At 29.4% G+C, this 18,373-nt stretch overlaps 1 protein-coding gene across 2 annotated transcripts; it reads left to right on the forward strand.

Moving 5' to 3' along the window:
• The first annotated feature begins 1,056 nt into the window (after positions 1-1,056).
• Positions 1,057-17,637, forward strand: LOC118066074 (synaptotagmin-10-like). Of its 2 annotated transcripts, XM_035081841.1 has the most exons (11): positions 1,057-1,137; positions 1,231-1,311; positions 12,910-13,172; positions 13,293-13,439; positions 14,218-14,349; positions 15,179-15,333; positions 15,401-15,569; positions 15,956-16,076; positions 16,169-16,340; positions 16,906-17,106; positions 17,294-17,637. In XM_035081841.1, exons 3-11 carry the CDS (start codon positions 12,966-12,968, stop codon positions 17,295-17,297), a joined length of 1,308 nt encoding a protein of 435 aa, XP_034937732.1. In that variant the 5' UTR covers positions 1,057-1,137; positions 1,231-1,311; positions 12,910-12,965; the 3' UTR covers positions 17,298-17,637. The 2 variants fall into 2 exon arrangements, with proteins under 2 accessions (XP_034937732.1, XP_034937731.1); XM_035081840.1 differs by having other exon boundaries at positions 1,083-1,311.
• Positions 17,638-18,373: the final 736 nt, after the last annotated feature.

The raw sequence follows: 18,373 nt of genomic DNA on the forward strand, positions 1-18,373 counted from the left end.
TTAAAAAAAATATGTATGTCGGAAAAATAACTGGTAAAAATACAATAGCCTGGAAACAATTTTTTTCCTTAAAAAATAGACTCTACCACACATGTAAATAACAATCGATTACTCGGCTTAATAATAAATGTTTTAAATAAATATAACCGCCGGCGTAATAATAATAAAAAAAAGTAAACAAGAAGGGTTTATATAAAATCTAGAAATAGTCTATAAATAGAGCAGGATTCAGATAAAATATATGCGCAACAAGTATCGTAGCTATGAGCAGACAGTACAACACAATGATTAGTCTAGAGTGGGGAGCGAACACAACGAGCGAGTTTGATCGAAGTAGGGCTGAATATCCCATGAATTCAGCAGGGTCAGAGTACGGCCTTGACAGCTATCTGGTAGGGGAAAGCATTTAGCTAGCCCTTCGTGGTCACCTCGGCTGGGCAGCTTTCTGTGGCTTGAATTAGACAATGGTGTACCAAAAGGGTTAATGAATTGATTGAACATGCAATTCAATATAAATTACACCATTACATGTTGAACAAATTAGAAATAATACTTTTAATAACTTGATCATTTGTATCTTAATCTACTTGTTATCTTCTTTCTTGCAATTTCTTGTTCAAAACTGTAGCAAGAATAATTCGAAATATAATGAATTAAAAAAAAAACGTGTATTGAAAGATGAGAAGCTAATCGTTATTGTGTAATTAAAACGATATTTCAAGGTCGCGAATAAGCCCAGGAAAATGCAAAAGCAAAAAATGTACGTGAATTTACCTAGAGGAGAAGCAACCGAGACCTTCACCGAAACCCAGTTGCTCGACATTGCCCCTGTGCTATACTCGTGCCGCACCCCATCCTACATCAAACCCCTATCGTCCTCCCTGAAAGATATAACACAAGCTACCTTCGCTCCAGTCAGGGGTCCAACTTCACCCTCGGTACGTCACGGCTGGTCTTGTTCTCTCTTTGTTGGCTCGTCGGGACTCTGCGATAGTTTGCAGGGTGAGACGCAGGCGCTAACGCAGACGCATTTTCCTCACTCTGGTATCGTGTCCTGTGAAAACGCCAGACGACGCGTCGGCATTGAGCAGAAGAGGTGCCATCGGCCGCGCTTTCAGCGTGGATTCAATTAAACACGTAATACTCCGATCATTCCACTCGTGAATTATACTTAAAAAACGTCTTAGTAATTTTTAATTTTTTTGTGGGCTTTTCATAAAATGGGAGTAGTGAAGACTGGGTCTGAAGGCATTTACGAGGAAGCTGTGATACCTAGCGAAGAAGCTAATAATTCATTACAAGCACATGTTGGTAAGTTTTGTTATTATCTTTTTGTCACTCAATAATTTATTGCCCACTCACATTTATTCTTGAAAAAAAATTTCAAATCATTTGATAAAAAAGTTTATTAAATTTTTTAAAAAATAGTTTATCAAATATTTATGCTTGATTCATGGAAAATGAATATGATAAGAAAATAATAATAAGCGATTAAAATAGAATTTTATTAAAAGTAAAATAATTGAATAGTGATAACGATTCCAATGATAAAACATCAGTAGCTTTAAGGCTGATGTGGCTGAAATGCGAACACGAGTCGCAGCTAACAGGTGTTTGAAGATACAGGTATAGAGGTCAATGTATAAAGACATTAAAATAAAAAAGCTGAAATAAAAGTTTCGCTTTCACTAAATACCAAAATGATTCCATCAATAGCCATAAATGATTTCTTCAATTTATATAATGCATCTCTAACATACAAGATCTATTATTGGAAATTTAATTAATTATATTAAAGATGTTTGGCTTTATGGTTAGATTATAAAGGAAGTGGATGATGATAGCTGAATAATTATCGATTCAATAACCTTCTGTGTGGCTAGTGCATCCGGGAAGTACTTTGATACTCATGCTCTCAAGTAGCTCTATCAAAGAACTGCAAATGTACTCACGACTTACTTTCAATCAAAGATGTGTAACAATGTGGGTTTCCTAACCTTGACCGCTATAAGACTAGACCGCCTACTCAGCTCAATACGGAAGCTTCAGCCTGCCTGGAAAAAGCTGCGAATTTTAGGCATGCGCTATTAGCAATAAGTTATTATTGAGAGAACTGTTGTCAATGATACAAAAAATTAATTCACTTACTAACACCATACATCAACAACTCAAAACTTGTAACAAACTCGTGGACCCTCAATAAAGATGTAGGTTACACGAACAACTTCACCACTGCCATCAACTTTATTACATTATTTATTTTTATTATGAAATATTGCATCCATCAATCAGTTAATTGATTTGTCGGAATTCTCGATATCCTAGTCCTTTGAGTTCATTCAGTTCATTAATACCTGTTGATGAAATTTGTCACTGAGGAAAAAAAGAAATATCTCAGTGAACGATTTTTGAATGTGAATCTGTCAAAGTCTATCTGGAATGGAATGTGATAGTTTCAATTGACGAAAGAAACGTTTTAAAATGTCAACGAGTAAACGTTCACGAGCGTATTTCGAAAAACGATCATGTGCGTTCTTTCAGTACTTTTGCTAAATACACTGGATATGGGTTTTTATCGGTCAGGGTCGTAATATGACGTTTTTTATGAAGCTCCAAACCACCTTTTTTAATGCAATTGAACAAGATTTTATTGAGATAAAAATATTTCCTAATGCATATGTATTTTGTTTTCATAGTGCTGATAACATTTATGTTGACCACTTATTTTGATTTAAATTATTTCATTAGTGATGCAGATTCAATTGAACAGCTTCCAAAAGTTACAAAATGAAACGTTAATGGAAAAAAAGAGAAATTACAAGGTTTTATTCGATTCGACAAACGATTGAAAAGGCTTTTGATGAGACTACAAGCTACCAGAGTCGTGATTCAAATAAAATCTGAGCTTTTTGTTCTAGAATCTTTCATATAATTGTCAAAGTTACTCATCATGTCAACTAGGTAATTTGAAACTTGTTCGTTGTAAATTCCATTCTCTGATGAGAGACTATTTCCTGATCGTTGAGTTTTCTGAATCAATGACAGTAACATTTAGTAGTCAACTCCTTAAACTCTTTGAGGTGAAAACTTTAACCCACTGCACACTTGAACAATTCTTGGATATCAGTGATCGGTTCTACAAGATTTTAGGACAAGGTTACTGCGTCTGTACGTCATCATAGATGAAAGTTCTCACGCTTTAATAATATATTCAATTATGTACATAAACATTAATTGTTTTCAAACTTTCTCAATCGACCACATGCTCGTATAATTATTACATATGAGTGCTATAGGAAAATTGAATGCATTCATTTTAATCACATCAAATTTATAGCATAAATTAAAAATTATTATAGCAATCAATTATTCAACTCAACAAGATACAAATTATTTGAAATTACACTCGTTTAATCAAACAATCAAAATCTGTAATAAATTTCGAATGGAAAGAAATGATGAAACTTTTATTTCTAATCATGTATCATAGTAATTAATTGGAACAATTTATCGTTCTAATGAGCCTATAATAGTGGTATTTATGTAATAATGTTATTAATCTCTATCGATTTTAATCTCAGGTTTATTTATTTTTTCATCAGAGATGTCTTCGAAAAAAAAAAATTTCTCTCAAAAAGTTGAAATAAAAATGGGTCTGGGTGCACTTGGTGTCCTGACGATGAACTTCTCATTCATCAAGTTGCTTATAGCAGTATTCTATTTCTATTTATCCAATATAATTATAGTAATGATTATTCAATAACTTAGAACTATTTTGAATTGTTTATAAAAAATTAAAATTGTTATAAATAATTTATAATTGCTTAGAGTCATGTGAAGTTATTAATAATCATATTTTATTGATATTGACCTCAGTTATTAACAGTGTTAATCATCAACTAAGTAGAATCTATTTCAAATTTATTTTTTACTCAATTTATTTTACATTCTTTTTGTTATGAAAAAAACGGCTGGACTGAAATCGTCCAACTTTTTTCCGATCCTTTTCATTGTATCATCGTTCGAATGAAATTCGTCTGGAGTCGATATCTTCGGTGGTTTTCGACATATTGAAAACCAAAAGAAATCAGACATATGCACGTATTTACGAACGCATGCACATACATCCATGTTCAAACCTTACAGTATGCTTTTAAATGTCTCAAACGGTAAAGATATGATAAAACTGCGAATTTTAAAAATCGACTCCATTACAATAACTTCCTGATGGAAAGTTAAAAATAATTAACTTTTCAGATATAAAAGACTATTTATTAAAAATCTGACAAAGTCAAATATTCCTTATATAAATATATATAATATGAATTCAGTTTACCCATGGATTGGTTCGGAAAAAGACACACGCCAGTCTTTTCTTCTTAGTGCACAATAGAATTTGACCGGATGCTGGAATGTCCCAGTTTCGAGACGCGTCCTCGCTCTCAAAAGATCCCTCTGGACGAGCAGTATCTACTCAACTAAGTAGTATGGCCTCAACACTGTATGAAACAACAACTAAACTATTTATTTACAGAAAATGCTCGTCCTCGTTTAGAATTACTTTTCTTCTCAGTCATTTAAATTTATCATGGACTGAATGCAGATAAAGGGACGTTTTTATAGTGACATAAAAATTGATGGATTTTAATTAAAATTTTTTACACACAAATACACCTTCAAGTGCATTGTTTTATCTCCAAATGATTAATATAAATCAAACAATGTCTTATTCAAATGAAAAATAGTGAATCGCTATGAAACGAAATTGAACAGATACTTTTCTTTGGTAATTCAATGGCAAGGTCGTAATTATAAAGAATAAATGATTATTTGATTAGATTGTTAATTGCTGAGGATGTGCGGTTATTGGGCAGGATATTTTGGTAATTCATTGTAGAAATGTTATAGATAATAACCTTTCAAGGTTAGTTTGTCAATATTATGTTCCTTTTAGTTTATTAAATTGCTCTTAACTTCTACCTTGAAAGTATTTAACCGGACTATTTTGTCATATAAATTTGAAACCACACTTTCCACAAGGCAATCGTTTGGTCTTATATATCGTCAAAATGGCATTCGAAATTGCAAAACCATAAGGTCACAGGAACATGAATATCTAATTAAAATTTATTAAATTTTGAATTTCTTGTAAGTTCTCGTTATAATGTGGTCAGGGTTGTAATTCACCAACATGCACCATCAAGCACATTTTGTGAATCGTTACTTTTTATGTAACAGCTTAAAGTAAATGAAAATAAGGATCGATATTAAATCAATAATTTCAAATAATCGGTATATTGATGAAATGGATATTAAAAGTCAAGTATTAAGTTGTTATTATTGTTCACATATTGGATATGAATATAGATTTACCAGTTTGCATAGAACTTTTCTCCAAACCAAGATATTCTTTAGTTTTCTTTCTTAAGATTTTCATCATCATCTAGATGAATACTACAACATTTAAGCTTCTTAAATTTTATTTGAAACAATTCTCTATTGAAAAATAAAACGTTTCAATATCAATTTAATATGAAATTGCGTAAAATTTTTTGCTGCATTTTTTCATTTCATTGTGAGAAAGGTCTGTATTAGTCAGGCATAGAAGATTGATTGGAAGTTTTTTTTAATTTTTCCATGAATATGTTTATAATGAAAATTGAACAAACAATGATTTTTTTCGAATCAAAGTTAATTATAAAATACACTGACGATACTGGCATCACAACCTACGCATTACTCTGTGACAATCACAGTTTAGTTGCCTACAGCTCTTTAGTATTGAGCTATTTGACTTATGAAGTTTTCAATTAGAGTTCTCTATTAAAACAAAACGGTATCGCAGATGAAATAGAATTCATGTTACAACAAAAATCAGGGTTCTTTCAACCCTTTATAACTAGTATTTTGATGAAAGAACAGGAATACATGTTCCAATAAATATGAATAAATTGGTGATAACAAAAGTTGTGTTGATTATTATTCTAATGTTTTAAATAATTTTTCGAAATATCGATTAAACTTAGATATTAACAATATATTCATATGCTAACTTAACAGAAAATCGATAGAGTCTGCTGGTCTAAACCGAATCACTTTAATAAGACCTTGTGTTAACATTGGCAACACGTATTCCTCTAAATATAGACGATCAAAGTCTGCAATAATTTGTAACTACTATTCTTTTTCTTCTGTGAGTTTCTCTCAATTGATGGACTTCAATAAAAATCATAAAGTTTCCTTATTGTCAGTTTGTTGTCGATAAAAAACTTTTTTAATAAATTTGATTGGATAAAATAAAAAAGCAAATGAATAAATTAGCTCTGCTTTGAAGCAAAAACTTAAATTGTTATAAGTTGAAAGACTAAATTTTGTGATGAACATTAACAATTAAAAGTTGGATTTTTTAATTATTACAACAAATCATAAAAAATATTCAACTAAAAACAATATGGAAGCAGTTGTAATATTGTTCTAAAGTGCATCACTTCCTTTAGATGAAATGAAACTTTCAAGATGATGCTTTAATAGAATCTTAAAATATTTTAAAACCTTTCATATTTTAAATAATTATTTAGTTTTTAAAGATACATTGAATGAACAAAAAAAAAACTTTAATAGTGATTTAACAATTTATTTAAATATAACTAAATATTTTAAAATTCATTGAGCTATTTTTAGGCTTGTTATTGACAAAAATAACTTTGACAGATATTTTAAATAACTTATTTATTCATACATTTATATTAGGTATTGTTGTGTCCAATTTGTCTTGAACTTTTTCGACTTTCATGGGCTGAGTTAATTACTAAACTTCTATAGACTGTTTTATCAATGCTAGCAGAAATTAGAGAAGTTTTTGGTAAAGCAGAATCTGAATAAATGATTAAATATTCTTTTGGTTCCATTACTAAAAAATTAATGAAAAGATAAAAAAAACTATTAAAAACCATTGTTCACTTATAACTTGAAGATATTTTTAAAATATTAAAAGCATTTCTAGAGCATCATCTTCTATCGATAGATGAAAAACGTACACTTCTTTGTTAGAATAAAATTTTAAAAGCTTGGTATTTTGTTCAATGTTTCTTCTAGAGATGAAATGTATAAAAAGTTTGAATAAAAAGTTGAATTGTGATAGAAAAAAAATTACATTTTCGTATTGATTCAAGAATGAAAGTATTCCATTTGCATAGAAAACAATATTTTTGAAATAAAAATATAATGTGGTACATAATTAAAAAATTTTACTCGTAAATACGTTCATTAAATGAACATTTTAATGAGAATCAATAATTTTTATATTAATGAGTTGAATAATGATGAAATATTTCAAAATGAAATTAACAGTTCGCCTGGATTTCAGTCGAGTAAATTAACGAAGGAAATATAATCAATTGAAGGTTAGTCCTCTGAATTTAGAATAATCACAACTTGTGACAGGATGTTGATCCTTTTTCCGGAATGGTCTTTATTTCAACTTTATTTTTATGATTGAGTAGATTTCTTGCTTCCTGAATGTGAAATGAGTTTTGTAATGCTACATGAATAGCCGTGGTATATCCATTTATCAAGAAGTTTTAGTTTAAACATTCAGATGATCTCCAACATTGCAAGAAGAATCTAAAAGATACATACTAAAAAAAATTTCTCTACTTTATAAAGCCAGGTTGTAGTCTTTGAGTTATTAGTTAACCTTGATTTATTACAAGTATGTATTCATTCTAATTTATCAAATAGAACACTTATTTTTTTATTTAGATCTAGGCTAGAATTTTTTCCAGTAAAAAGAATTGATTTGATTTTCTCCAATAATACCAATGACAATAATTTATTTCTATCAAACAGATATGGTTTTAATCGAGTTTTAATCGAGTAACATCTAGTGGCATCATTTCAAATACAAATTACTCGAATAAAAAAAAATTCGGTGACAAAAAAAAAACATTCTGAGCAAAAAGCAAGATGTAAACTGTGTGAAAAATGATGCAATTATTTATAAAAAGTGCTTGAAGACAGAACAAGTTTTCTGCCGATGTACTTTTAGTTGATAAATATTAAAATATTTCACCTCAATATTTTTATATTCAAAATAATCCAGGGAACTTTTCCTTTTGAATTGCAATCACTCATATGTGTACAGAGCATGAACACATTCTGGGAACTTGTGTATTTATAGTAACATTACGAATAATTAATCTCAAGCAATGTCATACATAGTTACGATTCTAGAGTAAATTGAAACGGGAAATGAAGACTCTAAAGTCAAAGGATTCATTATTAAGCAACGAATTGATTGAAGCTGAATATTGATAAAAAGCTTCAGTTATGATATCATATGTTTATTCTATTCGAGTGCTCTTTGATCATTAAAAGAAATAATTTAATGACAGATTATAGGAAGCTATTTATAATTATATTATCAAATGTTATATAATTACTTATTTAATATGTGGTACTCAAGTCTTCCATTATTCTTAACTTGAATGTTCTGAATCTCATCCAACTGTTGTTGCAGTTCTGAGAGCCGCCAGGCATCTGATCCATTCTTAGCTCCATACACTCCTTGTTTCTCAGCATCTACAATGTTATCATAGAACTTTGCATCGTCTTTCATTATGCCACCCATAGAGTTCTTCTGCTCAATCGTAGTTGTCTGAATTTGAAAAATCATATAAATTATACATCACACAATAGTTGTGCTGTAATAATTCAACAGATACAAATGTGAACAATATAATCAGGTTGAATTAAGTTAATTAAAGCTTTGTAACAAAATGATAAGTCTATCTATAATTGAACAAAAAATACCATCATGGTGAATGGTAATTGAAAATGAATATTAATGCAAATACAAAAAACTTTCTTCAACATGGAAGAAAGCAAGTATTACTCTTTCAGGTATGAAAAATAAAAAAAATTAAACTACTTATATCTTTTCAATTCATTAAAATGTGAAATTATTTCAATTTCATGTATAAAATGACAAATCTGTAGAATTTATCTTCTTATTTGAAGAGCATTTATAATTTTATTTCTCGAATAGAGTAAATAAGGTTTATTATGAATGAAAAAAATTAAATAACGGATAACTGAATAGAGTTATTGTGTAAATTTATCATATTTCATCTTCGAGATGAAATACAACCTTCATAAGTTGAAAAAGTATCTTAAATATTGTTAGCATGTTTTTTCACTCAAAGTAAGAAATTCGTTAATTTGACTTTATTCTATTGTCTTCAACTGGGTGTCTCGACATAAAGACGTTAATTTACTAGTAACACTATTGTATAACTAGGTGGTTAATTGTTCCTGTTATCAAAGACTCTGTAGAAATATATGCAACTTGATAATAACTTGACAGACGTTTAGTAAGCATCGTTTTTCTAACGACAGACAGCCCAAACATAATTATTTTCATTAACTCAAGATTACGAGATGTTCCATACTCCTGTACTACTGTTTCGAAATTTAATCTGAAGATCACATCTGAGTGTATATTCAAGTCTACCAGTGTATGTTAGTTCAATATTTACACCCACCATTATAACTGGGTAATCTTTGAGTGTAATACTAAATTGTGAATTCCACTTTTCACTCTCTATTTATTTTACTTCACTAGTGGTTAGAGCTTTGCTAATTTCCTAATGAGAGTAAGGGAAAAATTAAATAAACGTATTTCGCTTGAGGGGATGAAAGCAAGGAGAATGGCATTTTTTATTAAATTTTGCTCAAATAAAAGCAAGAAATTTAGGGACTAGAAATAAGAGAAAAAACCAATACTTTTAGAAGTCTTGAAGTAAAATGCGAGCTTTTTTTTGCGGTAAGTATTAATGTGGTGAGGTCGTAGAACCATGAAAAAAACATGAACAACATTTTTCTTACGGTTACAATCACTGTCTGAAAAATGACCTTAAACTTTGTTGCGACAAGGAATTTTATTTTCAGTCGTGTGAGAAAAAAAGGTTATACCATTTTTGTGTCGAAAAATATCTATGAGTATATCATCTTTTCTTGTTTATTCTCTAAATAAAGTTACCTCGCTAACGTTTGTACGTGCAGTAACGGAATTTTATTTCTACTAACGCTGAAAATAGGTAAATACGGTATATTCTGCTGAGCCATCTTGAAATAAAAACACAAGAGGGCTTCATCACCATACGTTACTTCATAAGATAAAATAAGAGTCTCAAGTTTTAATGATAAATCCTGAAAGTTATGTATCATTAACACGTCGTCTTCGCACTTTTTGCGCTCTCGAAAATCCGGATGAGGTTTCTTTTTAGCATAGTTGGTCTCAGTAAACGGGGCATTTGGATTCTCTGCGTCAAGTGGTTCTGTCAAAGCTCAAGTCATAATGGTGCAGATTAAGATTGAGCGAAAAACTTAAGTAAGTCAGAAATTTTTCCACATTTTTCCACGTTTCCTACATTTTTCACTGTTTCTACGTTTCAGCATGAATTCAGAAATTATTTTTCGTTAAAATTTGTAATAAATATTTGAGATTAAAAGAAATTCTATACCCAGTGAATCTATAGTATTATACCAAACTTGTATTATAAATAAAGATTCACACTTTAATACTTCTTTTATAAATGTTTTGTTTCATCTGTAAAATTAATTATGCATACGTTCTTAAGGTTTTAAGACTGGAAATTAAAAATGAACAGGGTCGTTATTTTTTAATTTACATTTTCTTCTTTTAGAGTGAAATAAAGCGACGTGATAAATGCATTCACCATGACCTTTATTATCACTTTTTTCTTATGTACTACTTCAATTATATTTTATTGGAAAATAACCTGTGAAGTAAACTGATCAATGGATAAATAAATTAGCAAGGTCTACATTTTTCTATAGATACTTGATCAATGGAACAATTATTTACAACTCCAAAAAATTTTCCAATAAAATCTATTTCAATTCTCCGATTTTGAACGATAAAAAAAGTTATTGTAACTTTTACAATAAATAAAAAATTTAATAGTCACAGATTGAAAAACAAAAATTTTACATTCTACATTGTCTCGTATTGCTAGAATTTTAATAAAGTAATCATAAATTTGATGACAAGTTATTCACATTTATTGAAAAAAAATGTAAAAGGTCAATGGTCTTAAATAGAGCTTAGTGATAAATCAACATTAAAAAAAAACAATAACTCCTATAAATGGATCGTCTGATTGAAAAGGGCGCTTTAACAAAACGTTTAGAGGGTCGGAATGTCTACCTTACAATTCGCCAAAGTGCCGATAATCTCATAGCAACTCTCCCCTTCTCAAGTCGTCTACACTGGCTTGTTTCTTTCTACTCCTTGAGCTATTGACTTACTCTCTTCTTTCATATCCAATGAAGTCAATGAATCAGCATGAGTTTTCTTTGTCAGAGTCTGAAAAAATATCATCCAACCATAGCTAAGTTCATTACTCTTACGATTAAATAATTCATTTTTAATAAAAAAAAAAATATATAAATAAATAAATATCGCGATGGCTTTATTATTTATTTCCGTCTACAGTTTCGCTTCTTTTTTTTTTTCCTTCATTATACAGAAAATACGTGAATCGACACTATTTAATCATTTTTTATTAAATTCAGTGAATAGACTTCTGTGATTAATGAAAAGATTCTTTGTTGAGTGAAAAAAGTTCTTATGAAGAATTCAGAATAAATTCAGTAGAATATTATATATATATATATTATTAAATTGAAGAAGATGTACGCTGGTTAATTTTTTGCCGTGGTAACTGTCCACATGATTGATAAAGACTCGCTAGGGTCTGAAGGTTAATTGAGTATTACTCTCCAAACATTCGCTAGATAATGCCATTTCTCGCCTTGATAATTCAAGGTCAGAATTTTTTTATAAAACTTAAAAAATCCTTATCTCCAGAAGAGCATTAATTAGTATAAAACTTTATCAATTGCTCTTAAAGCAAAAATTTCGTGCCAAGTTCATCAGCATTTCGACTTTAAAACCTTTCATTTGTTACTGAAAGCTTTCCATTAAATATCTTTTCAAAAGTAAATTTTTTTTCAAATGCACGTGAATTGATGCAAAAATAAAATATGCCACACTAATGATAAATAAAAAATAAAAGAAATAAGAAATGAATGATAAAATAATAAACAAGTTAATTTTTACTAAAGTGTTCATTTAAAACAATCAATAAAATTATTGAGAAAAAAGGTATAATGCTCTTCGGGTTGAATAGAATAGAAAAGATGATAAAAAATTCAGCGAATGTTTTTCCCTTAATTGCTAATTGCTCTTGAAGCAAATTACGCAATTCAATTTCACCCAAAGGAAATCTTAACCAACGAAATGAAAACATAATCATAAAACTTTGTTGATTAGATTATTAACGTTATCTTGACAAAGTTTTCACTTTTGAAAGTTGCCAACTTGAAACCTTCTACTCTCATAATATCTGTAATTCAGTCCTTTGATGATACTATTGCAAGTAGAGAAATAGACCATAAATTGGTATATAGATTATAACTTAGTAATAGTTATAAACTTCGTAAATAGTTGAAGGATAATATATACATATAAAGATAATCTTCCTTCCTTTGTGCCGGTCTGACTAAAGCGCGTGTCGACTACTGCTAGATCTCAATCTCCATCCTGATCCACTTTGTCTCTTTGAATTTTTCCATCTAGTGGCGTACGTTCCATTATCTCTTTGTAAAACTACACTCCGAAGGTTATGAATCTCTATGTCTGTCAAGCTTTATAGCATGATGGCAATTAGCACGTTTATCGTAAGTCCTGTAGCCTTGTATTAGCCTTGAAATAAGAATTTATGCCAGTGATAATCGTGCGACCCGCCTTTATCGATTTGTTATAGATGTCTTTGTTGGTAATCTAGCTATGTTTATACTGAAAAAAATGCCACTGGCTTACAGAAGAGTGGACTGAGAGCTTCTCCTACCAGCTATTAATCGGTAGTGGTGTTGCACTCATGGCTCTGGTCTTCCTTGCAACTGTAAGCTTTCACTGTTCATCCACTTGGAAATGGCTAATGGGAGTCACCAGACGTGAGGGCGATGATGACGCAGACGAAGATCTCTCCCAACAAAATGCCATAAGGATTAGCCATTCTCTGCCTGATCTCCAGTGTGAGCCGATTACTCATGAATATGTTCAAGAACAGAAAGAAAATAAAAAAGTAAGCAACTTCCTCATAATCTTCATCAATTTGTTACTTAATAACTTTATACATCCTGCAATAAAAAAAATTACTTTCTTTCAGTTAATTAAAAAGAAAATTCAATGTGATGTTTAACAGGTACTTCGTCAAACTACCCTGCCTATTGTCCCCACAAGACATCAAACATTTCAACGTCAATTGTCTCATCGACTTGATCTTCCCAATATCAAGTTCAGCATCTGTAGTCTGGAAAACCGTAGTGACTCAAGTCTTGGACTTATCAAGGTTGACTATAAATAAATATTTCCGACAGTTTTCCAATATGTTACTCAATGAAATACTCCAGAATATTCATCACTAAAAATGTAGACAGCTGTTACGTCCTCTAAATAATTAATAGCCACTTGTATTTTTCGATATAGAATGATAATGTAAATCGGGAGACAGTTGATATCTATTGACAATGTGTCTTCAACGATTTCTTGAAAATTCTCATAGGTAGTCTGAAAACATTGGTGTTATGTAATGTGGATTTATTTTTTTTATTCTCTTTTCCATCTATTGTCAAACATATTTTTCTATTTATATTATAATAAAAAAAATTTCCAATATTTTTAAATCAACATCTCTCATATTTCTTTCTTACTGTGATCGATATAAACCTCGCATACATTTTTTCGATAATTCTATTTATTTTTTTCTCTCTGTTTAAATGTCAAGTTCAACCGTTAGAATCCCTTTAGAATATTGATGGATTAATGAAGATAACAAAATATTATAAATTTACGTAGAAACCTAAATGAATATTATATTAAATGTAGCCCTATATAATTTGTAATTATTTTTTACAATTTTAATGATCCTATAGCTATAATTCCTTAGAATGTGACATAGATACAATTGCATTTACATTCTAATTACATTTTTATCCAGATGTTATCATTAAAATGTTACCTAGTCAATTTGAAATTTTTTAATTACTTATTTGAGCCATAAATTCCCAAATAAATGTAAATGGACAATATGATTCAAGTCTTTACCTTTATGCTTCATGAATTTCTAGCCTGAATTGTATAAGAAAGATCTCACAAGACAAGAGAGTACAGAAAGTTCGAGTACAGCAGAGATGGAAGTTGCTGGCAAACTACACTTCACACTTCGCTATGATAAAGAAATGGAGGGCCTTGTTGTTCGAGTAAGTTAATACATTATTACCAAGTTACTTCGAATGAAAATTATAACAAAGAAATTTGCTATAAATCTTGAAAGTTAAGTTATTATACACTTGAATAATTATGAATTTATATTGATATACTCTCCTTAAAAGATAATGATACGAAGCACGTAACATCAGAATACCTTTTGTAAATATCTTCAACACTTCCATGAACTATTTTACCATTCATCGAGAATTAGGTTCCGGCCTAGATTCATTGTGGATTCGATAAACACCACTCATGCAATCTACATTTCACGTCAAACGTTGCATAAATACTCTCTATTGGCATAAATTAATATATTACAGTCTAAATTTCAAAACAAATAGATAAAGCTACATGGTCATCAAATACTCCAATAATTCAATACTTGATGATAAATATATATATATTACAATGAAAATCATTATTTACAATAATCAGATTAAAATATTTTATCTCCTTCTAAAAATATTTATTTTGATCATCAATACATAACATGTCAGTTTATTGTCGATGGAAATTTTTTTTCGCTATATATTATTTAAAAATTCACTAATATATAAATATTGAATGCATTAATCAATAATAAAATATTGACGTCATTTATTTATTAAAAATAATGATATAACATTATAATTAGCACTGTATATAAATAAAAGATAATTCAGATATATATTCTATAAAAAATCTTTTCAATACAGTTTCCAGTCAAGAATAGACAATAAAAATCAGCTTTTTCTTTGTTTGATGATCTTAGAATGTAATAAAAAGTGGCGTTTTTATCTCAGTTAATTAAAACTTCTTTCCCTCTTTCTTTATCAACAGGTACTCTCAGCTGAAGGATTGCCTATTAAAGATGTCACCGGGAGTAGCGATCCTTATGTTAAGATTTATCTTTTGCCCGATCGAAAGAAGAAATATCAGACGAAAGTTCATCGGAAGAATTTAAATCCTATGTTTAATGAAACTTTCATCTTTAGGTAAAAAAAAAAAAATTATTTAAAAAAAGTAAAGAGAATTCTTGAATAATTTATTTTGATTTCTCAGCGTTCCTTATGATGACTTGAAGGAAAGATATCTGCAATTTTCTGTCTACGATTTTGATAGATTTTCCCGACATGATTTGATTGGACAAGTTGTGTTAAAGGGATTATTGGAGTGTACTGATTTAGAGCAGGAAATCAACTATTCTATGGAAATCCTTTGCGCAACACAGGTAAATATAGTTTTTTTAATTGAACTAATTAATGTAAATGATATAGACATTATTGATTAGTTGAGTTATAATCATCACAATTGAACATTTCATTCACGGATACAAATATCCATTCACAGTAATCAAATACTATAATTATCACAGTATAGCATATAATAATTATAATTTTAATTATAAGTTCGTTACTGAAATTTGATTTAATTACTTATTTAAATTCTAATGAGTCTAGTAATGACTCGTTTATAAATAAATAATATTATTAAACATTAAAGTATTGCTATATTCTAACAAAGTAAACTATAACTAAAACTACCATTGATCCAACTTTTACGTAAATATTTAATTAATTGTCTTACAATTTAGTGATCATGAATATAACTTTGCAGGAAAAAGTAAACTTAGGAGAATTAATGTTGACACTTTGCTATTTGCCGACCGCAGGGCGACTTACTGTGACTGTAATTAAAGCTAGAAATTTGAAAGCTATGGATATTACTGGAAAATCAGGTAACACTTAAGACTTTTATAATTTAAGTAGATTCTTTTTAATTAATTCTTAACCTCATTAATCAATAATTAAAACTGTTAATTATTTCTAGATCCATATGTGAAAATTTATTTATTGTGCCAAGGAAAGAGATTAAAAAAAAAGAAGACGACTGTGAAAAAAAATACTCTCTTTCCAATATATAATGAATCGTTGGTGTTTGATGTACCATCAGACAATATCGAGGACGTGAGTCTTATTGTTAAAGTCATCGATTATGACAGGTAAGTGAAATGCTGATATCAAAATTATGTTATTTAATAACTGAGTCACGTGATGTATACATAAAATAAATTATGATATTGTGATGGTCGAAAAAAAATTCAATCGAATTTTATTAGAGGAAATGGATCACTTTATTAAAGATTCCTGAAAGATAGTCATTGTTTATTGCGGTCAGAATCAGTCCTTTTCATTATTTATTAAACAAACAAGTATTACTGGGTCAACTGTTATTATCTGTTTTAATCTATGTTACTACTATTAAATGATTTCTACCGTTGTTAAAAGTTATAAATTCTACTTTGTTAAAACTTAAATACTTAGCATAATACGAATTTCAAAAATCAGCATGCAGACATGCATATTATTCAAATCTATGACATGATTGTTAATATTTTATACTACTTTTACTATTTGACTATTAAAATCATTTATGAATATTCAATAACAGAAGTGAATTCGTTTTCAAAAACTCACTTTAGTGAGTAAAATAATTGTTTTCATAATAGACTTTATCAAACTAACTTGGAAATCAATGCCTCACTAAATAATTTTTTGTTATTTTAGAATCGGCTCAAATGAATTGATGGGTTGTACAGCGATAGGATCGAGTTTCATAGGTATTGGAAGAGATCACTGGTTAGAGATGTTGGATAATCCGAGAAAACCAGTAGCACAATGGTATCCACTACTTGAAACGGTTGCTGGTCACATTCCAACAGTATCTTCAGAACCTCTTCCTGTAAGCCTCAGTTGCTTGAACAGCAGGTTTGTTAAATCAATATTTTTTCATTTAGTTTGGATTAAACTTCGATTGTATTCTATTTAAATAGAGTAAGATATCGATATTCCATTTATTTAATCACTGTATTTGGATGCATTTTATAAATATCTATTAATAACATTAGGTTTTTGAATAAATATTCTTTCAATTAACTAAATTTTAATCTTTTAGATGAAGTTAACGGGACAATTGCCGCTAATGCAGGGGCTCATAAATTATATTGGACGACATTTTGAAAAATCGTCTTTTCTGTCCTCCTATTGCTTGACAGATATTAAATGCAACCCAATGTCTTAAAGACAAGAAAATAGGTTTTTTGCTTTGACCTAACTCTGGAACCCAACGACAAACATAGAATAATAAACAGGTTAAAATGAACAGGGTGGTTGTATGGCGGTGGCCATGAAACTTGTTGGCCTTAGAAAATTATTTTAAATAATAAAAACATATGAGTTTGGGTTAGGCCACAAATAACAAATCCACGATAATTTTTAATAATGAAGATACTTTAATAAGAGCATAATAAAAGAGACAATATTTTTCAATGGTTGCCTGAAAAATTTGTTCGATATTATTTTCACTTAGTATTATTCAATTTAATAGTGAGATAATGAGTATATGAAATATAAAAATTTCCTCTGACTCATTTATTTTAAATGTCTCGAGCCCCTGAGAGAAATTTCTACGTACAATACGATGCAGTATTATCTTAGTAAATGGAATGGCCTTATTTTTGGAATAGAACGAATAATGAGCAGCGAATGTTATAGGATAAAAAATTGTCGTTAATATGAAAAACAAAAAAAATAGAAATAGCTTTATGTACTCTGTAATGAATAGTTATGTAGTTGATTATTATTACAAATAATAAAACAACAATGTAACAAATTTTTTTTTATTAAATTAGAAGATAAATATAAAAGATATCTGTTGACAGCAGGAGAATCATTAAGTATAAATAATTGATAGCTAGAAAACTGTCTTTCAGACCATCAATGGTTACAACCAGTTTGAAGCTGGAGTTAAAGACAAATGTTTACTCCCTTTGTAACTAAATACTCAGCGTGTTGTTATTAACAACTCAGGAATGATAGATGTTAATTTCCAATTATTTCACCTGAGTAAGTAGTTAATGTTTCCTATATATCAAAAAGCCCTGGTGGCTTCCTTTGTGATAACTGATAAAACTACCAAGTATTTAATCATAAATGACCATTATATGTTCAAATATATACGTACTAGACATGTTAT

Source organism: Chelonus insularis, unplaced genomic scaffold (genome assembly GCF_013357705.1).
Source record: "Chelonus insularis isolate UGA/USDA-ARS -01 unplaced genomic scaffold, ASM1335770v1 contig_326_pilon, whole genome shotgun sequence".
In the NCBI taxonomy this organism is placed as follows: domain Eukaryota; kingdom Metazoa; phylum Arthropoda; class Insecta; order Hymenoptera; family Braconidae; genus Chelonus; species Chelonus insularis.